At 40.9% G+C, this 27,563-nt stretch overlaps 2 protein-coding genes across 2 annotated transcripts; one reads left to right on the top strand and one right to left on the bottom strand.

The window, feature by feature from the left end:
* Positions 1-13,015, top strand: TMEM179 (transmembrane protein 179). Its single transcript, XM_048948644.1, has 4 exons — positions 1-495; positions 3,529-3,666; positions 4,874-4,952; positions 6,566-13,015. Exons 1-4 carry the CDS (start codon positions 194-196, stop codon positions 6,743-6,745), a joined length of 699 nt encoding a protein of 232 aa, XP_048804601.1. The 5' UTR covers positions 1-193; the 3' UTR covers positions 6,746-13,015.
* C6H14orf180 (chromosome 6 C14orf180 homolog) lies at positions 12,989-27,563 on the bottom strand. Its single transcript, XM_048948645.1, has 4 exons — positions 27,350-27,563; positions 24,856-24,982; positions 22,832-22,858; positions 12,989-19,848 (listed from the first exon to the last, which is right to left on the bottom strand). The coding sequence occupies exons 1-4, from the start codon at positions 27,401-27,403 to the stop codon at positions 19,649-19,651; spliced, it is 408 nt and encodes a 135-aa protein (XP_048804602.1). The 5' UTR covers positions 27,404-27,563; the 3' UTR covers positions 12,989-19,648.

Genomic DNA, 27,563 nt, shown 5'->3' with positions numbered 1-27,563 from the left:
CTTCCTCCCTGCATCCCTCCATCCTTCCTCCCCCTCCTCCCTGCATCACTCCCCCTCAGCATCCTCCTTCCTGCATCCCTCCTTCCTGCATCCCTCCTTCCTGCATCTCTCCTTCCTGCATCCCTCCCTCTGCCATCCCTCCCTCCCGCATCCCTCCCTTCATCCCTCCCTCTGCCTGTGAGGAGCTGCGGACATGGCTCTTAGCAATTTCCTCTTTGCTCAGTGCATCTGCTACTTCCTGGCCTTCCTCTTCAGCTTCATCGTGGTGGTGCCGCTGTCTGAGAATGGCAATGACTTCCACGGCCGATGCCTGCTCTTCACCGAGGGCATGTGGCTCAATGCCAACCTCACCGTGGAGCGGCAGCGCTTCACCGTGCAGGAGTGGGGGCCTGAGGCTGCCTGCCGCTTCAGCATCTTCACCGGGCTCCTCTCTCTGCTGCTGGCTACAGTGCAGGCCTGGCGGACCCTCTTCTTCCTCTGCAAAGGGCATGAGGAGTAAGTACCCCTGGGGAGGGCAGGGGTGCCCACCCCTTCTGTGGACTGGGGCAGATGGGAGAAGCCTGGGGACCAAACACTGGGCTCTGCACCATCTACAGCCCTGCTAAAGGAGTTAGGGTGAAGTGGTGCCTTGCCTTCACACACACCCTACTTGTATTCCACTTGTGCACAGGGCAACCTCAGGAGGATGCTCCTATGCATGGGCGTGGGGTGGGAGACAGATTTGTTGCTGTCCTTTGGTGACTGGGTGCAGCACTTGGCCATGCCAACCACGGTGGGTATGAAGTTGCTAAAGGGGATGGGGGTGATGCTGGAAAGTACCGCCTGCCTTGGTCCCTCTGCACATCCTTGAAGGAGGAGGCCTTTCCCAGACCTATACTGGGTATGTGATAAATCTCAAAGCAATGTGGCTGTGTCTGTGGAAGGAAGGAGGGAGCGGTAGGTTGTTCCACTGTTATTTTTATTCTGCTTTTCTTGTGAACATGGCAACTATTGCAGAGAGCAGCTATCGCTTGGTAACAAGTGAGCAGAGCTGAGTGCTGTGTAGCAGCACGGCTGCTCCAGTGGATTGTTTCTCTTTTCAGACAAACCAAAATGCACCAGGCCCTGCAGGAGGAGTAGGGCCCAGTGTTCCAGGCAGCAGATCAGTGGTGCTGTGCACAGTGTTTGGCTCTCTGGTCCCTGTCTTACTACCTTTGATACAGCCCTTGGCACAGGTCACCCAGCTGGTGGGTGCTATGGTGTATTCAAGCATCCAATTGCATGGAGGAGGGAAGGAAGGAGAACACATTGGTGGCTGGCTGGACTTGAAAAGCTATTTTTTGTTTACCACAGCGAGGGTGCAGTACAAAACAGAAACTTATTTCCATATTAAAACTTACCTTAGAATAGCTAAGTATAATCATGGACAGTATATTTGAATTCATTTTCCTCTGGTCATCAAATACCTACTGGCAGTAGTTGAATCCAGACACATTTTTTCAGCTTTTTTTCAGACTTTCCCATCTCTCTGCCAGGATGCTGTGACCTGAGTGATCTTCATGCATGGTTATAGTGATGGTGATGGTGATGACAATGTTTTTTCCAGTGCAGATCAGGTACAGCACTGAGCTCTGCTTTGTTCAGAAAGTCAGAGGCACCTCCTCTGTGCTGCAAGGTAGCAAGAAGAGTGATAATCATTCCTTTTCTAAAGCTGTTATTAGTTCTAGTGTCAACCTTAGTTTTATTCAAGGGTACAGGTCCATTCTTTTCTGTATCTCAGGCTGGCAAGAGCCTGGCCTAAGTTAGATATGAAACCAGGGCAGTGACAATGAACATGCAAAACTGTGGCATGCCGATACCATCTCCATCTGCTATGGAGCCTGGCACTGCAGCCGTGAGCTGGTCTGTTGTAAGCCCAGTGAAACTGAAGGGGAAGAATGGTATTCATGTAAACATTAATCTAGAAGTTGGGTGTCCCAGAACCAAGCTCCCCTTACAATCTGTAAGAGCACATTTGAAACATGACTAATTTAACTTCTTTTGTATGAGCGCTGGGATGGCATGACTGCCCTTTTGAGAGAACATAGACAACTCCTTCAAAGCTCCTATTAATCCAGGACCAAACATCCCAGACCAACTGGTAAATGCTGCCTCAACTGATTTTAAATAAGTCCTTATGAGGCCACATATGTCTTACCATGTGCAACCTGCAGAGTGGCTTGGGTTGCAAGGGACCTCGAAGACCATCTAGTTCCAACCGCCCCTGTCATGGGCAGGGTTGGCCACCAGAAGTTAAGATGATCCAGCCCAGAATATTCCTAAGACCACAAACTCAAAAATGCCTCTCAGATTTTAATTTAATGAGAAATCAGGGAAAATAAATGGCTTTTATTAGTATCATTCCCTGGAGTAAGTAGACTCCTCCTATCCCCAGCATAAGAAAGGGGCAATAGTGGGCAATTTGTCATATTCATTCTTATTGAATTGAATACTTTTTCCTTGTGGAGTTGCTAGTCTTTCTGCAACTTAGAATAGGTGCTCAGTTTTTCAGCAGTGAGACTTTGCAAATGTCATTTAGCAGCTTCAAGTAGCAAACGGTTTGGTCAGAAGAATGAGAAAAGGATTAGAAAGTTTTCATTACCTAGAATTCATTGTAGAGTCATAGAATCATAGAACCACAGAATGGCCTGGGTTGAAAAGGACCTCAAAGATCATTTTGTTTCAACCTCCCTGCCATGGGCAGGGTTCCCAACCACTAGACCAGGCTGCCTAGGAGAACTGAGGAGTTAGGTAGCAAAGCGATCCTCTTTCAGCGTAACCCAGTCATGAGGAAGACTGCCCATGAGACTGGAAGATGGGTGAGCAATTCCTCATGGCACCACACTGAGCATCTTCACATACCTCGCAGCACATGCTTTGGGCAGGCCCTGGTTGCACAGACTAATGGGGTTGGCATAAGCTAACATCTGGCTGGCAAAAATAATGTATTGACATTGAAGTCAGAGATATCCCAAGAGAAGCTGGCCTGCTCTGCAAATTGCCCATAAAACTGAGATTCGTGTCCTATGATACCAGTAGCTTGTGTTACATTGCTTAAAATGATTATAGCTATCAGTACTGTGTTGTTTTATTTTTATTTTTAGTTTCTCTCTCCTAGGCAATTTTTGTCCCAATTATCATTTTGGTCATGAAATAATTTAAACTCCAGTTGCTGCATAATTTGAGCTAATGGCATTTATTTTAACAATGGTGATTTTCATCATTACAGCTAATGAAGGCCATTCTGTGTATGAACAATTGCCACTTACTCTTTATGATTTAGAGCCACATCCTCTTATGGAAAAAAAAATCAAAGAAGCTTAAAAGTGAGGATAATCTGACTCAAAATCATAATCCATAGATTTTCAATGTATTAGGTTGTCTTAATTAAAGCATAAGCGTTTCAAATGGAAACTGATATCTTTTTGCCTGCTATATGCTGCTTAGAGAGACTGCTGATGTTGTGTTTCAGATGTTTATGAGTTACATTTTTCTTCCCTTTTATTACAGCTCTTTCTTTTATGCCTTCCTGAATCTGCTGATCAGCGCCTTTGTGGTGTTTATCACATTTATTGCTAGCACTATAGTGAGCGTAGGATTTAACATGTGGTGTGATGCAATTACTGAAAAAGGAAGCATGCCAAATAGGTTAGTACTAAAGAATATATTTTCTTCTTTTTATTTTTTGTATATGCACAAATGAACGGTGTTGTTACAAACTGTAGTTACTACGTGCAAGGTAATCAAAGAGAAAAATAGGGAACTCCAGATTCATTTCATTTGGAACAAAGCTAGAAAACCAAGGTTTGTTGCTTTTAGTTCCCCACAAAACAACGTATGGTTTCTGTGATGTTTCATGGTCTCTTGTTGAGTCATGAACACATGCAAAAGAAAACCAAAAAGTTTCACTTACAAAGGAGATCTGGATTTGGAAATACTTGAAGTGGGGAGAGTGGTGCTATGAGTAGGGCAGGGGACTGGGAGACAGGGTCTTGACGATAAAAAGAAAGAAAAGGCTGACATTTTATGTCATATGATATTGAATAAGTATATTACTTAAAGCATACAATAATATTGCACATTGTCATATGTTGTAAAGTGCCATAGTAAATGTTCTGTTTAGGGCTGCAACGATTAATCGAATTATTCGAATATTCGGTTAAAAATTCAATTACAAAAAGCGTCTAATCGAATATTCGGATAAGAACCCAAGATGACCGACAGCACTGAAAAGGACAGAGAAGAGGCTGCAGAAATCAAGCAAGAGATAGAAAGACAACCTCAAAATCCTGGGAATTTTATCACATCAGTAACAGTCCAAGTTATTTGTAAAATCTGTAGGCAGCCTCTATCTTACCATCAGAGTTCCGTCTCCTTGCTGGAGCATCCGAAACAAAAACACCCATACAATCCCTTCTTCTGAGGCTTTCCCTGATGATGTCAAAAGGTAATGGAGGCTCATGCAATTTGTTTCATTGAGGGGTGAAGCAGATGAGCTGGGCTGATGCATATAAGTGGGAGGCACTTGGGGAGTGGGAGAACAGGGTTTTAAGTATAGTGTTTTCATAACAGCTATTACAGTTCCATTTCATGGAAGATTGGTGTTATCACTTACATAATTACACCTTGTTTTTTAAAAGAAAGTATTTACAGGCTTTTTTTTACCCTAGTTATAGAGAAGATTGGCAAGCAACCCAGTTACTGCACCAACTTATATACATTTTTGTAGAACTTGTCATTGTGACTGTTGGAAACACTCAGATGTTTCTTTGTTCTATGTTTGATTTGCCTGTCTGAAGATTCTGAAATAACTTTCTTTCTTCTTCCCCCATCCCCAAATGCTTTCCTTGGACAGCTGCGAAGAATTACAAGATATTGATCTTGAACTGAACTTAGAAAACTCTGCTTTCTATGACCAGTTTGCTATTGCACAGGTATGTCAGACTAGGTCATGGTTCTATTCCAGTTCATTTACCATTGGCAATTGATCTGGGATTGTTGGAGCTGAACTACGGTCCTCTGAAATCAATGGGAATGTTTCCACTGACTTCCATGTGTGGTGAATCAGCATGATTGTGAATGGTCACATTTGCATTTCATATCCAAAACAAATAGTTTTGAATGCAGGCATGTCAAAATCTGACTCTTACTCATCATGGAAAATCTACTGTTTCTGCAAAGTATGAGCTCTTCAAAGGCTCCAATGCTCTGGTGCCCTGGAGCTCTACACTGCTGTCAGGAATGAAATCAGAATCAGAATGGCTGACCTGCACAGACTGTGGGGCTGTGAGCTTTCTCTTTGTCAGAGATACCCTGAACCCTAAATTTGGTTAAGCCCATGTAGATACCTTCATATCAGATACACTGAGGAAACCACAGTACAAGATATTTGAATATATCTCATTAATGACATGGTGCTTAGGAAATAAATGGAAAGCTTCCAAGTCTCTGTATTTGGTCTTATAAACCCAGATGAGCATATTGTTTCCAAGTCCCATAGAATAATTCAAAAATATTATTTACTCATGAACTGAGATAATGGTATGAATGAGCAGGGATACTTAGGAGACATTCTAAAGTACATAAGACATATAGGACCATACACCTCCATTTACATAATTGTGGCCCTTGTTTACCTAAACTGGCTATTAGGATAAACAGCTGTCCTGCTGTCTAGAAGTGTTCAGATTGTCACTTTTCTTAAAAATAAAAACTGCATTATGTCAAAGCTGAAATACAAGGATTCAATTAACCTGTTGCTGCTTTTTTTTTTTTTTCATGTTGTTGTTGAAGGTGTAATGAAATTAGAATGGAATTTCTGCCAGAAAACTTTACTACAAACAAGCATCCTCTGAGACAGGGGAGGCCAACAGTGCAGTACCTCAAGAAGTGTAGTTATTTGCGCAGTTAAACAAGAGAGACTAAGTTAGCAACTTACTGCAGAACCGAGGCTTTAAGAACAGATCTCAAATGCCATGCATGTATGAGCCACCAGGCACTTGGGTGTGTTGGATGAAGTTTATTTTTCTTTCTGAATTCATGCTATTGTGAACTAATTACCCCACAATGTAACCATTCAATTCATAGTATTTTCTCAACAACGTTCTGAATAGAAATGCCTTAAAATTTGTACTTCTGCACAGATAGCATGATGTTCAAAGGATTCAAGAAAAAAGTTCTGGAAAATGTATTAAAGCATATGATAACCAAAGAGAAATAATCTCAAGAATTTTAAGACAGCCAGAATGTCACATACTTGGGAAATTCAGCAGCTGAATGTGGATTATACAGAGTTCTTCATTGTTGTACTGAGTATGTTTCTGTTTCAGTTTTCCTGAAAAAACATATTGTTTGTTTGTTTGTTTGTTTTTTCCTTTTAAGCTGAAAATAACTAGGCAGGGTTGAGGAGCAGTAGGACCAGAACCTCACAAAGAATAACTTGTAGTGACTCCATGGCCTTTGGTTTGGGTGAGATTTTGATCTTGGACGTTTGATTTTGTCTTTATGAAACACTACTGACATCGTTATCATTTCCTTTCTTCTCTAGTTTGGTCTGTGGGCTGCCTGGCTGACTTGGCTGGGAATCACCATTCTGGCTTTCCTGAAAGTGTATCACAACTACAGACAAGAGGACCTGCTAGATAGCCTGATCCATGAGAAGGAGTTGTTGTTAGGAAGATCCTCTTCACGAACCTGTTTGCAGGATGACAAAAGTGCCATGATCTAAAGTGTAAGCAAATTTCCAGGGCAGGATCCAGAATTTATTATTCAGTAGTGCAAGATGATGTTGAGTCAGAGTATTGAGTGTGTGAGATCTTTTCTTTTCTGAAAAAAGATATACTTGTCAATCACTTACTTCCTCACTGAAAAATTCTTGGCAGAAGTATTTATGTTAGGATATAGACAACAAACTGCCACGTGTGCCTTTGGCGCAGCAAAATTTCTGTCCTGCACAGACGTGGAGCAGCACAGCCTGTAATCTGCTGTTGTTAGCAGTGCTCCTGTATGCTATTGCTGCCTTTTGGATTGCTGTCCATTTTTGAGGACCATGCTGGCAAGAGCAGGCTACAGAGTCTGGGCTATTCCTCCAAACTGTTCTGCAACAACAACTATAACTGGAGCTGTGACAAGGCCCTCTTCTCTCCATCTCTTCCCCTTTGACAGTAAATCTGCCCCATTCTCACTTTGTTCTGAGCGATTGCAGCTCTGGTCCAGGTACAGGCTCTTGCTGTCTCTGTTTTTGCTATGTGTGGACAACGTGCTGTTGCTCCTGCTCTGATTTTGAATTTGTTTAGAACATAAGACCTATGTTCCAGATGATATTTATTATTAGATGGTGTTAATGAATTTCATGAATCCACAATATTATTACTGTCTGTTAAAAGCTGTGTGTCATTTCAAGGGATGATGGTGGTGATGGGTTGACTTAGTGTCTAAGTTGGACTTAGTGATCTTAGAGGGTTTTTCCAACCTTAATGATTTTAAGAATGTTTGTGTTTTTGTTTCTTCTTAGATTTTGGCATGACCATCATTTATTACGGCTTCTTGAAGCGTAGTTTAGCTAGCAATTTCTGAAGCTTGCATACTAAGAAATTAAACTGAGTTCATAGGATTAATGCTTGTGCATTGGTAAATGTAACTTGGTCCCTAATATTGTATGCTATTCAGTTCTAAGTATTAGAGCTTACTTGTGATATTTATTTCATATAAAGTACGCAAAATTACTGTAAGCATTTGCATTGTAGGTATCTCTGTGTATCTATCAACATAGCAAGGAGCATGAACAGCTGAGTTATTCCATAGGTAGCTCTGTGCTGAATGGGCCTGTTCCCCATTCCCAGGCAGGAGTTACAGGGCTGACAAATTTTGCTGTGATAAGGGAGAACTGTTACTTTCACAAAGCTCACTCGTGATCCTGTTGTTGCTTTCAGTTTTGTTTGGCCAGCACGTTAACGAATGAGGTGGATGAAAAGTAGGTCCAATAATTAAGCAGAATGACTCAGATGAATGTGAGATTTGCATGGCAGAGAAATAAAGTTGTGCTAAAATTAGGCAGCTATCCACATGTGCACAATGCAGAGAAAACTCTCATTCAGCAAAAAACTTCAACAAGAAGTTATGTTTCTAAGAGTATCCTGACACTTCCTGTGGCAGCTGAGCTTGAGTTGACACTGAATTTATTGCAACACAGGTGCAGATCATGTCTATCCATACTGCCTGGCAAATAGGCCTAGGGAGAAGACAACAGGCTGCTACCATTTGCTGTGGTCTTGTGGGACTGTCTGGTACTTAAAGTTAAGTACCTGTTTAAGTGGCTGAAACAGAATTTCATAACAATGTCATAACAAATCCTGTTATTTGTAAGGATTTTAGGGCATAAAATCTAACAGTATGTTTAACAAGCAAATTGTTCTCATAGGTTTAGGGAAAAAAGCAAACAGCCACAGGGTGTGAAGCAGTGATCTGGCCCTGTGAATGTCACTTATATACCTAGCTGGCCACAGCTATCTGTAGTGAAATCTTGTTTTTCAGTGTGATCTGAGCTCAAATTAACTAATACCAATTTAAAATTCAAAGACCAAGACTATTGGAGGCTTTTTCCTCAGTTTGTCTGTTGCAGAAATGCTAAGTCGTGATGCGAAGCAGTGATTGAGCACTGGTGGAAGGCAGGGCCAACGCAGGGGAGCTCAGGTGCATGCAATGAACCTGAGTGACCAGAAGGGATGGAGCCAGGAACCACCCCCTCCCAGACCTCATTTAAGGGTTGGCAGTGGAGGGAAGGGTATCTTGTTGGAGATTCCTCTATGCCTGAAGTTTTCCAAAGGTAAGCAGTTTCTTTGGCTGTTGCATTTGGTCAAATCCTCATTTGCTTCAGTATGGGGGTCTTGCTGTTCTGCTGTCATTGCTGCACTTCCACTGTGTTTTGTGGTCTAATCAGAGAGAGATTCTGGTAGTTACCTTTGTTGGACTAGGGCCTCACCTTGAAAAAGTGTTTGGGATGTGAAGGCCACTCTGTGTCCCAGTTGCTTCTTTGACTGTAGAAGGCACTACTTCTCTTTCTAATATCTCTCTGAATATGAGATTTGCCATTGATGTCTGCTTCCGCAAAATGCATCAGTGCATGCCCAACCCCTTGCTTAGGACAGTGTTGCTACTTCATATAATTTCTGTATGTGCCAAATCATACTTTGGCTGAAGCAATATGAGTTGGGCCACAGTTTCCTGTTTTGCCTGTGAGTCTGGAGAAGTGGAGAACAGAAGACAGCGACTGCTTCCTCCTTATTCCTCCTGAAGCACCAAGACCTGGTTGCTCTCCCTGAGAAGAAAGATGCTGCTTTCTCTTCAGTGAAGTTGCCCAGAGTTATTGCTCTCTTTTCCTTTGTGTCTTTTCCTCTTTTCTACTTCCATGAGAAGCAGTAGATACTGAGGCTAGAATTTCTACTTTTGATGGTTTTTGTGATTAATGTTTGTACTGGCATTTATCACTTTGGCACTATCTCACCAACATGATCTTCATTGTTATGTAACTTTGAACATCTGGGACAGCTGCAATTCTACCACCAAGGAAAAGTCAGTAGGAAAGAAAAAATTCTGGAAGTTCCAACAAGAGTCACCTGTGAACTCTGTCATAAAAGTTCAACCTCCTATATTTCATTCACCTGGGTGAATTCTTCTACCCTTACTTCCATTTCAGTGCCCACGTGTGTGAGCATCTTGGTTGCTAGGGTTTGCTGGTAAACTAAAAAGAGACTTTGAGCCTCATGTGCCATCGGTTTCATGTGACTGGGTAGAGTGAGGCTAGCACCCACTTTGTGAGCATCAGTGATGCTCACAAATCAGGGACATGGTTTAGTAGGAGCTATTGGGAATAGGTGAATGGTTGGACTGGGTGATCTTTTAGGTCTTTTCCAACCTTAGTGATTCTATGATTCTATGATTATATTGGTAAAGCTGGTGTTGAAGGAAGCCCCTGGGCTGGTGATCAGCTCTTCCTCTGAGCCAAAGGGCGGAAGGGTGCAGTTATTGGACCTGCTTTAGCTTTTTTGATTGCATTTAGCTTTCTGCAATCTCTTCTCTGAAACCTTAGACACTCAGGCCATCAACTGAAAATGTGTTAGAATATCGACATTATTTACATCTTCTTATCTACATATAAAAGACCTCTTTCACCCACACCTCTCTCATACCATTCTAACCCCTGCTTTTAGTCCTTTATAGTCAAACTGTCCATTTAGCTGTAGTAGGATTTTGTATTAATCAAATGTTGCCTTTCTGTAGTATTTCAGTGCTTTCTCTATTTTGCCTTTCTCTATTTTGCTATCCAAAAGTAGGTGTCTGGGAACACTCCACCAAGAGGTGTATTTAAAGAACTAGGTCTTTGCATGGTATTTATATTTATTATCATGTGATGGAAGAGGGGGGAAAAAAAACTTTGTGACATTTACTTGTGCAGCCCACCTGTTGCTGCCCATAGCGAAGCTGGGGTGTTTGTGTACTGCTGTAGTTTACTTGCTGTGTTCCCTATGATGATAAAGCTATAGTCAGAGAGTCTTCATTTCAACTTGTTTAAATTGCTAGTAAGAAAGAGTGAACCTTAGATAATGAAAGACAAATGGATACTGCTTCTGAGACACTGGAGTGCTGTCAAATAATTATTCTATTATGTTGAATATGTTCTCCAAGTTCTGGCTACCATCTGTGGTAAAGTTCCCTGCCAGTGGTGCATGTTGGGTTAGAAAAATCTGGTCGACATCATGTTGGCTGAGCTTTTAGCTCAATCCTCATTATTATTATATAATGAGGAAACAACTGAGGCTAACTTTTGGAATAGGGCACAAATGCTCACAACGTCCTGTCCTGCTGATTCATGAGGAATCTTTCAGCTGTGAACTTTCAGTAGAAATCACAAAGATAAGAGCCTGATGACTTACTTCAAGAACTGAAGGATGTGTGTGCCGTGGCAGTGTTTCTATGGTCCCTTATAAAAATGGTTATTGTAATAAGTGGTGATGGATGCTTGAATAGATAGATCTTGTTTAGGAAGCATTCAGTGTCAGGGAAATAGTGTATGTACAATGTACACAGACAAATGACACAAACAATTCCATTGCTCTACTGTGATATGAGCATGTGCAGCTTGGTTTGGGGTAGTTGTTAAATTGCTTTAACTTTTGACACTGCCTTTTTCTTACTAGTATTGGAGTCTGTGTAATAACACTCAGGTTATGATATCTGTGTGTGAATAGGATGTGAGCGGAGTGGCCAGTGCACAACCTGAAATGTGTGAAATGTGTTTCTAATAGGGGTTTTGAGAGATGTTTTAACTCCTCCCCAGTCTCTGGGTTATGTCCTGATGTTATAGTGTATTAGTTCTGGTAAGAACAAAGTCAGATTTCCTTTCAAGACCATCCCTCCCTATGTAAAATGCTGCTGATTTAATATAGGTGGTATTTAGGATGGGAGTAGAGCTACAGAGGAAAAAGAGCACACATTGTATGATTTTCAGTGCTTTAGCAAAAGACCATTTTACCCAAGGATCAGGAATTTTGCACCATGGGCTCCTGGAAGAACTGGTGACTTGGCATGGATGTAGCTCTGTTGTTAATTCCTTTGCGTTTTAAGTACAAACATGTAGACAGCAAACAGAACATATCCTGAGAGGAGTCTCACCTCTTTTGCCATAGGTAATTCTGAAATACAGCACTGGCTTAAAACAGCCAGAATGTTTTTTGGAACCAGTCATTCTCTTTGGAAGATAAGATCAGATGACAAAAATGAAGACATATTTCAGATACAGTTATGTAGAAGTAGGAATCTAGATAGGAAAATTAATCTGGAAACACATTTTCTTCACCAAAGAAGCTCAAGCAGGTCTTTGCTTTAGTGTGTTGCTTCCAGTGTGAATAGTCGGTGAAAATGTCCTTGGCTGTGTTCTTTGCTGAAATAGAGGGCTATACTGGACAAGCTAACTTGTGTTCTGAGTTCTTGGGGGTACAGTGACTTGCACGTGAAATGCAAAACAAACTGAGGGAGGGCACCCAGGATTCCCTTGTACACATGAAGGCATTCAACAGTAAGATATGAAGCCATGCTTCACCTTCGTTTGTCCTCCAGAATCTTTTAGTATTTGTCATATATTAATCCAAACTGTGTCTTCACCTTATGTATCTTAGTCCTTAGGTTGGTGGCTGGAGGCTTCCGTAGAGAAGTAGAAGTATGAGTACATGTCTCTTCAGCCTGATGTAGATATAGAATCTGGGGTCCCCTTAGGGAAGCATGAGCCATGGGCCATCATTTAATCTTTATGCTGGAGGCAGGGTTTCTGCACAGTGTCAAATACATATCCATCTCTGTGATGGGTCTTAGAAAATGAAGTATAAAATGTGCAGACTCAGAGCTGATGTCTCCTGCACAATATTCAGCACAAGGCAGCCCATACAAACCAGGTGTTGGTGAATGTGGCTTTCATTATCCCCATTCTCTGAAGATCTCACCTCAAACATATTGTATGTAAAGTCACTTCTGTTGTTTGAAATCTAAATTCTACAGAAGTCTAACAGTCATTTGCTGGTCAAATTCATAGTTTTTTGTGACAAACCGATCTGGATTTTGATAAAACTTTTGTCTTTTTTTCTCTGAATCAGTGGCCTGGGTGTGTACATCCTTGAGCTAATGGGAATTATCTGTATACAGATCCTAAATTTGCATCTTAGACCATTTCCCTTACTGATTAAAGTAGTGATTTTTATCTCTATGGAATGTTTTCTTTGGAGATAAGAAACATTCTATCCTTGAGCTTAGGGAATCATGGAGAATAATGTTTTTACACACCTACATTAAACAAGAAAATGCTCACATAGCTTCATGAGTACTGGAATGGTATTAGAATTATTTCTGTTTATTGTTGTCATCCCGTGAAGTATACACTTGTATCTTTGTTCTTTACAACGAACAGATATAAACCTAAGAGTTCTTCTTTTTTTTTTTTTTTTTTTTTGAAGTGACAGCCTTCCACTCAATTTCTGAATATAACAGCTTTACAAAATGCAGCACTTTGATGCACTCTTGGCATAAAAAGGGAAGAAAGCAACTGTACTCTCTAAATGTTGTTGCTTTTTTTTTTTTTTCTGAGAGGTTAGACAGCAGTTTACTTAATATATAGCTAGTACTGCTTATTTCAAGGCAGGGATGTAAATGATAGCATTTTTCCATTCTGTTACTGGAGCAGTATTTATATAACCACACTTTGTTTTGTTGTTTCTGTAGTCCATGCCAAAGAGTAGAATTGAACTGATACTGCAAACATAGCTTAATGTGAATGTATTCACCTGAGTGCTTAAACCTTTCTACCTCTCATACCTGCTATAGTTGCTTGAAGTGGTATTCAGTTCTTTTGGCTGTTACATGCAATATCTGTAAAAGCTTAAATCCTATTTTCACAGAAAGCATAACGATTTAGGACTTAACTCTTAACTTCCTTGGATTTTTAAATTCAGTTCCTTGTTCCTAAAAAATGGACATAGAAACCCAAAGGCAGTGAGATTAGCTGTTTAGATTAGTCAAATAATGCTTATTTATTATTTCACCAAAAACAGCCAGCGATGGTGGTTCTTTAGATGTGGGAGTTTATATGTTACTTCTAATATTGTATTTCATAGAGATGGCAGATAGTACTGAGCAAGTATTAGAAGGGCTGTAGCAGTCATTGCCAGCAGTCCCCATGAGCAAGGAGCTGCAAGGAACCTTTAGCTTCCCTACTGCCTGGGGAGTCTTCCTGTTAGAACTTTTCTGCCTGGTTTGAAAGTCATAGAAAATGACACTTTAGTGGTGATGGTGTTTATCAAGGAGATAAAGTACCTGGCAGCAAGAGCAATTCGCCAAAATAGCTTGAATTACTTGTTTATGATGGGAACACAATGTGAGGTATTTTTGTTCCTCTTTTCCACCTGTCTATGGTGTAAAGAGAGGGTGGAGATGCCCTGCCAGGAGGTAGGAATGAAGATCCATCATTGCTGTTGACTTCTTGGATGATTTCTTGCATAAGTGGATATATGACCTTGTGGTGAAAGTTATTTTCCACTCCTTTCCCCCCAGATTTGTGCATGTTTGACTCCAGTTTGTGTACAGCTTCTGAACACTATTTATGAATGTAAGAGAAATTGCAGCTCCTATGGCAGACTTTTCCATTTGTTAGAGAAATAAAAGCACTTCAGCTTTTTGCTATTCTCATTTGGAATCCTCAAGGTTTGGTGCCAAGCCCTTCCTTTTACACAAGCCAGGCCTGATTTGGCTGACACGTTGCTCTAAAAGATTACCAAGATTGGTGCCAGCATTCCCTTAAGCAACCTGGTGGAATCAGATGAGTGGGATGATAATCCATAGATTTTACAGCAGGGAGATGTTTGAAAATCCTGTCATGGTATACCACATAACACAGAACAGAGCACTTCACTCATTCAGTCCCACAGCAGAAGGAATTATTTTTTTTCTTGTTTAACACTGCAAAGTGCAACAGTTTGTGTCTGAGATACAGCACATCCTCCTGTAGCACACTGGATCTTGATGTTGATTAACCACTGCAATAATTTAAACCCTCATTGTTCAGTGTGGTCACCATTTGGTTTCTAAAGATGCTGACAGTCTCCTCAAATGAATGTTTTTTAGCAGATGTAAGCAGTTCTTAGGTGAATGACTACAAGACTACTGCAGTGGGACCACATCGACAGTAAATTGGTGCCACTAGAGATTTTTCTCAAATGCTCCCTGAATACAACTACTGCTCTTCTTCAGCTTTCTTGAGAAATGAATATATCATGATCTAAAGTGTGCTGCTAAGAGGTTTTTGCAGGTTTACAAAGAAAAATAATAATCTAGTTCCACTGACATCTCCTTCCCATGAATCCTTTCTTCTCTAAAAACATTCTTGGAAACATTAGAGTTTTATTGCCACCAGGCTAATCAGGCCTTGTTTCTCGTATCTCTTCCTATCAGGAACAAGGACAGCTAAAGGGGGTAGAGTACTGTAAGTCAGAATAAAAATAGATAATGAGAACTGTTAGTATTCTTCCTGTGAGGGACTTCGGCATTCAGGTTGTGACGTGAGGGATCCAGTGCAGCAGAGCCTGGGCTGGCAGTGCTAATTCCAGATTCAGCCTCAGCTCGGAACACTCAGGTTTTCATAATTTGTTTTTGAGGTCTCCAGATTTTGACGATTTGTTTAACTGCTGAAAGTAGGATTGGGACAGATCTTTAGCTGGTGTATGCAGCTTAGCTTTGTAAGCCTTGTTGGAGCCATGCCAGTCCACACAAGCTGAGGGTAGAGCTCGCTCTGTTTTGAATATTGTTTTTCATGCTTTGTATGCTCTTCTGCAGTGTAATGAGTGCTGATTTGGAACATTAATTGCATGCATTTGACAGAAACAGAATTGGAGTTAAATTTATTGTTGTTTTGATGCAGTCTCAAAGGGGGAACTTTATACTAGTATAATTTTAATGCAAGCATTTGTAAACACCTGGCAAATAGAAATTGAAAGTCCAATCCTTTTGCTAATGGAGTCATTGACAGTGTTTCCTTTGGCTTTAGTAGGGAGCTGGACTGGGTTCAGTGTAAGTGGTGTACTCAAGTATAACTGATAGCAAGTGTGTTTTATATATTGATGCTTTTTGCTGGACAGTGCATTGGCTTTTTATGATTTGTTGATATATACAAATAAACTATTTGAAAAGTTAGTATTTCTGTGCCTGTTTTTTTTTTTTTTGAAGGTGAATTGAAATTTGTTTAAAAAAAAAAAAAATAATAATAATATGGAGGCACCCTGGTTAGTGCACTCATTCCCTGGAATCTCCTTGCTGCAGCTCCCATGGTCAAGGACGTGACCAATCTCCTAAACTGAGCCCTTCCACCATCTTCCAGCAGTGAACTCTAATGCTATAGAAAGCAAGGAGAAGATAATCCAGTGTCAGGGTGTTGCTGAAAGTCAGCTTGTTAACAAGAGTACAGGGCTACTGCAGGTTGCGTGGGGGGGGGGGGTCATTTTCTAATTGTCAACTGACTAATTCCTGTAACAGCAGCCTTTCTTTCCAGAAGTGAGACTAAATAATCCCAACAGCCACTGTGGAGAAAGAAATAGAGAAAGGAGTCCACTCCATTATCTTGGTGGCTCCTCAGTTATTTCTTAGGGTAGCTTTTTTTTTTTTTTTTTTGTAGTCACATGCTGTTGACCTTCTGCTTACTTTGAAGTGGTGAAAGGCAGAAACAACTAAAAATGCTGCCACAGACTGCTTGCGCTCCTTGTTTCCAGACTCAGTGCTGGAGAGGTGAAGTAATAGAGTAGAACTAGGAGCAGGCTTTGGGGCTGTAAATATGAATGCGAAGTGTGTTAGAGGTTAATGCCAAAAAAAAAAAAAAAAAAAAATCGAGTGTCATCTCACTATGTGCTTTTCTACCTCCTTGTAATCATGTGGGTATGGCTATGCCAGCTAGCGCAATCAGGTGGTGCTGATGGGGTGAGTCTGCCTGAAGAGGGTGCTGGCAGCTGCCTTCTGTTTTTGCTGCAGGAATGCGCTGCACACTGTCAAAACAACACTACCTTCTGCTGATTCCTGCTATGCATGAATTTAACTCCCATTGCATAGGGGATAATAGGGAGCACTTCTGCCCTTAGGCCTGTTTTCATACACAGAACTCTGTGCTCTCTTCTGTCCCTTGGATTCTTGCCAATCCAGACACTGCTCATGGCAAGCTTGCTTTCTTGCAGCCTTCTTCAAAACTTGCTGTGAAAGTCTGTCCCTCCTCTCTGCAATTTGAGGCAAAAAAAAAAAAAGACATTTCCAAGCTAGACTAGACAATTGCTCAGATAGCTGGCTTTTAGTTAGTCTTCATGTTGGCACCACAGTGAATTCATGTGAACACTTCTGATTATTTATTACAAACTGTGTAGTCCCTCTCCTTTTGTTTTCCACTTTATAAAGCAATTCTCAGGAGTCATACTGGAGGAAAACATTACCCAGCACAGCCTGCCAGGGAAACAGTAACCAACACAACCCTATCTGTATAAATTCAGAGGTCATCTCCTTCAAACCCACCAAGGTGTCACACCTAAGAAAGCAGTGTTGAGCAAGAGCAAGGAGAAATCCTATCCAGCTCACAGCAGTGTGCACAGATGTGTGATGGATAAAGAGCAGAGCGTGAGAAGGGTGCTGAGTGTTTAATGGTTGGAGGGGACAAGTGCTTCACTGTGAGGAGAAAATAAAACAGGTAAGTCTACAGTGGAGTTGTGCACTGGTAATTAAAGGCAGGCCCAGAGGTCATGATTTTTACTTCTATTTCCATTCTGGCTATTGACTTTTTTCATTCACTTGCACAGAGGCACTGGCTTTCTCAGCTGCAGATTCTTCAGCTGTAAAAGGTCACTGCTCTCCCAGGGACAGATTTTAGCTTTTGTTTCTGGCTCTTTGGTGGTACTCTACAATGCATTCTTTTGGCTCTCTGCATTTTGCCAAATACCTGACTGGATTGCAGCAAAGAATCCTGGCCCAGGAAGCTTCCCAAAAACTTTGGGAGGCTGCAGGCAACTCAAGTGCTGATATTGCCTGTACCTAAAGCTGTACCAGCCAGAGCTAGGAATAGCTGTTCCCCTGCTTAATTTCCCTTGACAACCTGGATGTGATAGCCATTCTCAGGGTAGGCCTCTCACACTGATAAACTTGGACACAGCGAGGTCAGCAGTTATTTTCCACCTCAAGCATGGCTAGAAGAAGGTCGGCCCCATGCATATAAACATGCATATGAATTTCCTATCATCTCTTTCAGTCCTAAAAAGAGTTCCTGGTTAATTTTATCCCTTTGGTTTCTTTTCAAGTTACTGAAACCAGGTGAAAGCACACAAGAGGTTTGTGGTACTGTTCTCCTTCTCAAAGTGACCCAGCTCCTGTCAAGCCAGACCTTGCCTTTCTATATTGCAATATACCACAGCTTGCAGTGTAGGAACTGACTCTTCAGGAAAAGCTTTCCCACCATAGATTCACCAGAACACAAGTTTAAAGCTGCTTCTTTATTATCCCAATAGTGGGGTGAGTGGAGAGAAGACAGGGAAGCCGCAGGGGACTTACCCTGTGAGCTGGGGTGCATGAGTCTTCTGCATAAAGAGTCACTGAGCCAAATGCTTCTGCAGTGCCCTCTGTGTTCCAGACCAGCAGCTCCCAAGGTGCAATTGCTTCTGCCTTCACAGCATGAGAATATCTGCTCAAGTCAGTTCTTAATAGCTACAAATATATATTTTTTTTTTGTACTCGTTATTTGTCAACTTGCCACTCTGCTCTAGGTGAAGGCTCTGTAATTAGTTTTCTTCTACCTTCTGTCTGGTTTAAATTTTTGGTCTGCCTGGATAAGCTTGCTTTTTTTTTTTTTTTTTGAAAGTCAATTAGGAATAAAGCTCTTTTTTTTTTTTTTTTTGGTGCATTACTGTGGTGGAGGAGTTAAAGCCAAGGTCTTGTGGGCATCTCTTCCCTCTTCTCCACAGTTTTCTTTCTTTTCTTCAGCTTTTATGGGCTCTGCTGTCACCGTCACCCTTATACACGTATCAAGTATTACTTGACAAGAACCTAGGGCCTGGAAGATGAATCATGCTGTTTTTGTCTATGGTTGACTTCATCTTGAAGGTCTTTTCCAACCTAAGCAATTCTGTGATTCTAAGAACAAAACATAGCTGAAGCTCGTAAGATTGCATATGCTTGGTTCCCTCCAGAGAGATGCACTGTATGGTACTACAACAGAGGATAACAGGGCTTTGACCAAACACCTTCATGAACAGTCTATAATACCCTTAAACATGCAGGCATAAATGTGAAAGCTTCCACTGAAGACAAACACAACCATAAATTTTGGGTTTATGAACTGAATCAAACCTAGAGGATTAAGTTCTGATTTGGTAATTAACCTGGGATTCAATGCTGCTCTGTATTGTGTTAAGGCAATTGCACTGTTTAGTATTTAAATGAGTTTTCATGTTATTTTTCACACCTGGGAGTCAAGTGAAACATTAAAAAACTGCTTTTGCCCATGGGGGGGAGGGAGCATAAAGGGAAATGAGAAAACCATTTGCTGATATTTTACTAGCAATCATTTCAGGTATATAAATATAGCAGCTTGCCAAGACTTTGGCCACCAGAGCAGTGTTTGTGCAGTAGTTCAGCTTTATGTTAAATTTTGCAGACTAGTTATTAGGAAGCTTGAGGAGAAAAATGGTTTGGTATTTAATTCTTTGACCTGAGACTCAGGAGACTTCTTTCAATGTGCTTCTGCATGCACAGGTCAATAAATTTCTCTCTGGCCTTGCTCCTCATAGCAGCAGTTCATAATCTCTTTGGGGGACAAAATTCAGACCCTCGTTTGCTGTTAAGGATAATGGAGCATCAGTTTGGTGGGACCTCTTAGTGCTACTACTATCATTCAGAAATATTAAAAAAAAAAAAAAAAAGTAGGTACTAGAAAGTGCACAAAATGGGTGGTTTTTTTTTTTTTTGTTCTTCGAGGTGAATGCTCATGTGTTCCTTAAATGTGGGCTGGGACATTCACTCTGACACGTGGTGGTTATCAGTGCTGCCTTCCTGCAAATGGAGGACATCGCTACTACCTTGTAAACCAAGTCCAGCATTTATGAGCGATGTGTCTTATCTGAAGAAAGAAGATAACAAGTCGGGATTGAAACTCCTCCAGGACTTTGGTATCTTGTTTCATGCTGGCGTAGAAGAGACTTGCAGCCAGGATCAGTACCACACAGAATGATAGCCCCAGGAGCATAGGCAATCCAGGTGATGACCTGTCATGTACTAGAAACAGGTAAGGAGGAAACAGAAAGCAGCATTATTTCAGCATTATTACACTTCCCAAATGTGATGCCCTACTGATGCCATTGCCCCCCTTTTCTGGGAATAGCAGGGCACATGGGGCCCTGGCATTGAGTCCTTCTGTAGGCATTAGTTAAGTGATAGAGGGTTACACTCCTGATGCAGGCTGGTGAGTATAAAAGATCTAATGGTGCATTTAAAGAGTTTAATTATATACAATAAGAAAAGGATTACCATAGCTAATGCATAATCTCTAATTTCCTTCCAGCAATTATTTTTTTTATGCCTTTAAGCTAAATGTTAGGTTAAATACTAGGAGAATATTAAGCTATCTCACCTAATTATTTAATGCTCACAAATGTTCAGTGAAAAGAGAGGGTCTAGATTTCTGTCTTTTTCTCTTGTTATTCAGCCTGTTTTGTATCTCTGCTAATTACAGTAAGAGCTGAGAAGAGGCTCTATTTGGTGAGAGGCACACTCAGAAAGTCTGGCAGACTTAACCTCTCTGTAAATGCTAGGTGTACTAATTATACTGGAAATCCTCAGCATTTGCTCTTAAATGGAAGGATACTGTAAACATTTTTCTTGCCTGTTAAAATATAATTCAGAGATGTTTAAAGTGCTGTAGGTCAGGTATAGTACATGTGTGGAAATCAATGGGCTACGTTTAGCTTGCTGATGCTCACAAAGCTCTTTAGAGATGCCTCAGCTCTTATGTATGTATCCAGTTTGATTCAAGTCAGGTAGCTCTGTTTGACTGTGTGGTCATTGCACCATTAGTATTATTTTATAAAGCACTTTGATATTAAACATGCAGCATAAAACCAAATTCATGCCTCAATAGAAACTCGGAGTGTGCAGCTATTTTCCTGCCATATGCACATAATCAATAAGAAGATAAAACTTGTGGATTATTATGGCTAAAGAACCAGCATTAGCTATAACATATTTAAATTAGCTTCTACTACCAGCCCTGGTATACACAGCAGTCCATTAAATTGTCATTCAGATGTACAGAGAGGAAGGTAAAAGTCATAAAACCAAGCAGAAACACATAACAATATATCAAAAAGTGTATTGGGAAAAGGTAAAATGTTAATAGGCAGTCATTTTATAGCTTCTAGAAACCAAATCAAAGTCCCATAGTAGACCTGAGTGAATTATTTGCAGCAAATAATGTATTCATTTGAATTTTGCCTTTCTTTCTATTTTGCAAATTATCCATAAACAGTCCTCAATTTTTATAAATTTGATTATTTGGTATTGTTCTATGGATGGTTTATATGGAAATGTTTGGCCAGGAAGACTGTGATGAATGGTGTCCTCTGGGGATCCATCTTGGTGCTGAGATGCTGGAATAGACTGTCTGGAGAAGTTGTGGTTGCCCCATCGATGGAGTGTTCAAAGCAAGGTTCTGAAGTCCTGGGCAAAACTATCTACTACCTGATTTAGTTGCTGACAACCCTGCCCAGCTCAGAGGGTTGGAACTAGACAATCTTTAATGTCCCTTCCAACTCAAGGCATTCTATAATTTTATGAATTTACTCACACCTTCCTGATTTTTGCGGAGTTTTGTAATTTGGAAGGTGATGTTTCCCTTGTGTGATCTTCCAGACTACACAATATAGCTCTTGACTGAGTGTGAAGCACACGAAATTTCCAAAGCACAGGGCCTGCCTGATGAGTATATTTTGTAAGGGTGAAACTTTTCTGTAATCCTCAATGGCTTTTTACATCAGCCCTTTTCTATTAAGTACTCAAAATAATTTTCCTTCTTGTGAAAGTTACTTTCCAAGTCAAATTTTAGGATTGCTTAAAATGCAAACTAGGCTTTTCATTATATCCTCTCAATACAGGAATATGCTTAGTCCAGGGATATGGAAAAATAACATGGAAGAACAGTTCCAAAAAGAAAAGAGCGATGAGCTATGCTCACATAACTATGTTCACTGCTACAGAAGTGTGCTTGAGTGCAAATCCGCTTTATTATAAGTAACAAATAGAAAATCAGCTTAAATTTGTTATATTGTTTGTTGGAACAGCACATTCAGCCCTAGCTGTGTGCCCATACACATAAGATAACAGAAAATTGTCTGTGAGAAAAGCACTGGACCAGCATACAGGAGGTTTTGTTTCACATCCTGTACTGGCTGTATGTTTCTGTGCTGCCTGATAGTTGTTGAGTCTTTTCAAGCTCCTTCCTCCCCATAGAATCTTGTTCCTAGCCCAGTAACTCCCTCAGCTGATGCTACTGTTTGTATGAGCGTACAAACCCTCTTCCTGGGCAACTGTGGCAGTTGGAGGATGTGATAACATTTGCTTCCTTCTGGCCTCCCAGTGCTATGGCTCTGTGTTTGTATATGTATGTGCACATCTGTACTCTTTCCCCTCTTACTGTACTGCATACAGAAAGGACTGGATATTGGCCAAGTCTTCTAGCAGTGATCAACATCTTAATAACATCCAGGTACACGCATTTCCTTGTGGGTCTCTGAGGCTGGTTGGCCTCAAACATCCTTGCAAACAAAAAGAAAAAAAACATTATTTTTATTATTTCTACCCTGCTGCTGGTGTATAAATGAATTGTCTCTTCCCCACATAAGAAAGTCAGCAGGGAGGTCTACTGTTTTGCTTGGGGTGCTTTCCTTCCATATCTTTGTGAAAAACCTGTACCTATTTCATTGCCATAAAATATATTAATTATATTTAAATTAAAAATAGCTTCAGGGATCTCATTTTTGTTTCCACTATTTGTCTTACTTGAGGACTTGTTTAAAATACTGCACCTGACCTTATCAACACCTTGTGCTTTATATGCTGAGAAAGAAAAAAACAACAGCTGCTGACAGTTTGAAATGGTTCATATGTGGAGGGTCTATTTACAGAGTGTGCTCCCACAGCTGCAAAGCAAACTCAGGTTAGTGCTGTGGATGGCTCGAAGTTAGAATGTGGAACTTTGACTTACCCACTACGTAGTCACAGCAGGAAATAACTAGAAAACAGAACAAAGACATTGTTAGATGTCTGGAAAGAGGGCATCTCTTGTCTGCAGAGGTAGACACAGTGGATAATGTGTCTGCAATTATCCATTGCCTTACAGACACTGGGCAATATCTTGCTGAATGCACTTATGCCAGATGAGGATTTACCTGCTCCATGCAAACATACGTGTCAACAACCTTATCAAGAAACAGCTTTCACTTCTGCACTAAAAGGCACCAGATATAGCGTACTTTTAAGCCAGCAAGAGGTCTGTATGCATACTGTCTGTATGCACTTCAGGAAGGTGAGGGGGAAAAAAATGATTTCACAGGTAGAGATTTCTGCTGTTACATGGAATTCAAGAGTCAGATCTCACAAAAAAAAAAACCCACAAAACACCTAAACTCTTCCTACTCTGCATTGTTTATAGAAGGGAAGTGAGATAGACCAGAAGTTGAGAGAAGAATGAGGTTTAGAAAATAAACCCTGCTGTAAGACACAACCTTCATCTGCTATCCTGGAACTGCCTCTGCTTTGCAGCTGATACTCAGATGCAATCCAGCATGAAAAGGCCTAAGTATGGAAAAACTTTCATCTTGATAGTAATAATGTTGTATGGGTAAACCCCATACAACCATCTAAACCATAGGCTATTTGTAACACAGAACATAAACTATGAGTTGGGACTTTTTTTTCCTCTTTCCATGAAAAAGAGTCAGTGTCTTTGTCCTTGCAACTCTCTGCAGCTCAGGCACAGCTGTGCTGATGTCAGAGGCAGTGGGAGACAATACTTCAGCCCAAGTTGGGCTGACTGTGGGGTGCCAAATGTTGATTTTTTTTTTTTGTGGTTTTTTTTTTTTTTTTAATTGGGGGGGGGGGGGGAAGAACAGGCTCTGGTAGGGAGCTGAAGAGGTCTTATACCCTGTTTTTTTTTTTTTTTTAAAAAAAAAAAAGGCACAAAAATCCTAGTCATGCACATCTAAATGTGCCTTGAAGGATTTAAGGCTGACTCACTGATTTGTGAGTTCAGTTTGGAAAGGAAAGCCCAGGCTGTGTGTCAACAACCTTATCAAGAAACAGCTTTCACTTCTGCACTAGAAGGCACCAGATATAGCATGCTTTTAAGCCAGCAAGAGGTCTGTATGCAAACACAACAAATGGATGCCAAGTCTTGTTTTTAGAAGCTGAGTAGCTGTCCAAACAGGTGGTTGACAGAAATTTGTCACCTGTGTTTTTGCTAGCTGATATATCAAAACATTACAATTTTAGCTCTTTAGCAGTATTTTAGCTCTTTAGCAATAAACACATTTTTCTTAGCTGGGTCTGTTTGTGAAATGCAGAATAACGTAACAATTCTTATTTGATTATGAGTTGTATATAGCTTGTGCATAAGTGTAAACTGGATCCTTGAGCTAAACATCAGCCTGAGGTCAGACTCAGTTGATCTACCTGCAGTCTGTTATTTTGACTCACAAATGAAAGTGCAATGGCTGGGTTAGTTGTTTTGTTCCTTGGGTACTCTCCTTTACAGATGCAGCTATGTCCTGGCTGATTTTTAACCCTGGCTGGCTGGGCTCAGAACATTTCTCTTCTGTCTTTTGGCATGAAAACTACTCAAAAACATGGAAAATGAGCTCCCTGCATGGTATTGCATCCTAGTTACACAGATTTACACAAGCATGTTTAAATTTGGTTTGAGATCCTTTTCTGTGAATGAAGGCATTGTTCTGGGGTGATGCTCAGCTAAGCCTGCAGTTTGCAGTGGTTCCTGCAAAAGGGGGCAGTTCACCATGAGAACAGCCTGAGGATGACTTTCTCCTCCAGGACAGACACACAGATGGACCAGATGCACTTCTGTAGAGCGCATTGCAGAAGATATCTGTCCTCTGTTCTTTGTGGGGCTCAAAATAACAGATAAAACAAGCAGAGGGGGAGGATGATGTGACAGACAGGATGAACGTTAAGAACAGGACAAGTCATGGCAGAAGTCTAATAATTTGAACATACCATGTTCAATGACTTCTTCTGGCTCACGAAATCGAACCCTTCTCTCTGCTTTCCTCTTTTCCCCCACAGCCTGGTCCACGGGTGGCCTTTTCCTCAGTATTGAAGGAGGGCAGCTACTGTCATCTGTCTAAAGAGTTGATCAAAACACAAAACAAGGCTTTCAAGCTGGAGTAATGAATTTTGAGTGAAATTCTGAGGTTTTGTGCCTGTATTTTTACTATGTCCCTCAAAGAGCATGATATAGAACACATCTGATGTGACATTTACAGTTAGATCACTGTAATACTTATAACTTAACTTATAATAAGGCAATATAGACATTCATTCACTGTCAAATATCTTCAATACTTTAAAGCTGTCTTCTCAGGAAAAATCTTATTTAAAATAACAGACAGAAAAGTGTTCAGAAAGGTTTTCTCTATGCTATTGAAGGTGGCTGCTCAACAGACTGGAGCAGAAGAACAGAAATATGATTTGAAATATATGATTTATGAATTGGAAGCATCTTTTGAAGTGCTTTTCTGAGCTGAGCAGCTCTGTTTTGGATGCAGTGTTGCCATTTCAACTGTAGCTATTCAGCAATCTTGTGTTTGGATACCATCCCATTGGGTATGAGAAGGTAATTGTTTGCATTTCGATATCACAGTTGTGTTGCTGTTCTATTTTTTGCTTAGAAGGCACACTCAGTCTTTGATAATGAAATCAGGTTGCTGTGGATTCTGCCAAATGACAAAAAACAGAGCTGAAATAATAATAAAAAAATCCCTCATTCTCACCCAGAATGTTCGTAATGTCAAACTCCAAAATGAATCCAAAGCATCTCAGTTCAGATACATCCACTGTTGTCAGGAAGGGGAGCAACAGATGGCTAATTTTCTACTTTTTGAGGACATAAGTGGGTGGCAGAGACTCTGCACATTTTATTTTTAAGATAAAGTTGTTTTCTCCATAGCTCTTCTCTACACACCTTCATTTACACCTCTTCATTTCCTTCTGCTCAAGAAAAAATATTATTTCCTAGATGTTTTCTTTGTTTCTGCTGTGGATTTTCCCTGCTCTGCTTTATCCTCGTTTGTCTTTTTCCTACTCAATGAAAAACCTGTAGTTTTCCCAATGCATCACATACTGGATATTCCTATGACCGAACACCTGCTGATCACACTGGCCTTGGAAGAGATGCCACTATGGGATGGAGCTAGAGAGGGATTTAGGGGTGACATTGCTGGGCAGATCAAGCTTACCAGAATGGATTTCCGGAGAATACTTATGCTGCCTACATAATTCACAAGACAATTATGTTTAAAAATAGCATTCACAGCTGCTGGGCCACTGAACTGGAAGGCATATAACACACACAGCAGGAACTGCCATGGAGTGAGGATCATCTTCAGCACTGATACTTTCTCTTGAGGAATTAATAAGCTAGATTTTGGCATGGCATATCACTGGTGAGGATGTTTTCTCTGATCTTAGGGTCATACAAGCATCCATAACCTCTCTGTGTCATGTCCATGGGCAGAATGGTGGAGATCTGTGGTTTTTTTGTCTAGCAACTCAGAAGCTGGAAGGCACACACAAAGTACAGGAGACCTGGATTCACCTTCTAAGTCTAAGGGAATACAAACCCACATCTCCTATATGCACACCTTAGTCATCAGACCTGTATAGTGGGGAATCTCAATCTCTGCCTCTGAAGCTATCTTGTTTGGCCTGGAATAATTAAATATTCATTGGGACAAAGAAAGAAAGAATGAATGAAAGAATGACCTAGCAGCCTGGTGTTTGGGTGCTCCCTTGGGGGTGGAAGAGGTCTGCTCCAATCCTTGTGCCAATGAATACTTAATGTGAAATGCTTAAATATTCATTGGAGCAGTCACTGAGAACAGGGTCTCTTTCTATCAGGTGAGTGCCCTGATCACTCTGCTGTAGTCTTACACATACACACACACATGCACACGTGCTTTCTGACATAATGAATATTAAATTACTTTGTTGAAAAAGGTAGCAGTTTCAGGAAGGCACAGCACAAGATGCCCGGCTCAGACCAGCAGTGGTCACAGCTTTTGCTGTGATGTGTCCTCCTGTGGCATAGCCAAGGAAACCTTATATTTTAAGAGATTCATAACCCTACAAGACACTTTTTTTCCATATGAGATTTGTCAAAAAGCTCTCAGCAATGTCACCTCAGAATAGAAAAAATGTTAAACAGATAGATAGCTGGGTAGCACCTAGCCAGCAAAAACCTTAAACAAGACTTGGCATTTGCAATATTTACTAGGCTTTAACAACCTGTGGAAATCAAAGCTACACAGCGTCAGAAAAATATTATGCATTTTCCCCTCACATTGCAATCCAGTGTCAACATGCAATGACAAGAACTGGAAACCTACCGAAGTGTTAGGTTGGAAAATGTATGCTGCTATAAACAACCCACCTGTGAAAAGCTCTGGGCATTGAGCACAAGGACTCTATCACTCATCAAGACGTTACTTACCGGGAGCTGGTCTGCACTAGGATCAGAAGATGGGGCTGGGCATACTTGGGACATGTACTCTGGATGCTAACATGAAGCCTCCTGCATGAAGCTTCAGTTGGAAAGCAATTCATTCAAGGAAATGGGGAGGATCGGGGAGAAGCTCCTGGATATCCCTCCGCAGGAGGGCTGAGCCAGCAGTGCCACCAAGGGATGGGAGCTGTGACAGATGACA

The sequence above is a fragment of the Lagopus muta genome, chromosome 6 (assembly GCF_023343835.1).
Source record: "Lagopus muta isolate bLagMut1 chromosome 6, bLagMut1 primary, whole genome shotgun sequence".
In the NCBI taxonomy this organism is placed as follows: domain Eukaryota; kingdom Metazoa; phylum Chordata; class Aves; order Galliformes; family Phasianidae; genus Lagopus; species Lagopus muta.
This window is presented reverse-complemented; position numbering and strand designations above follow the sequence as displayed.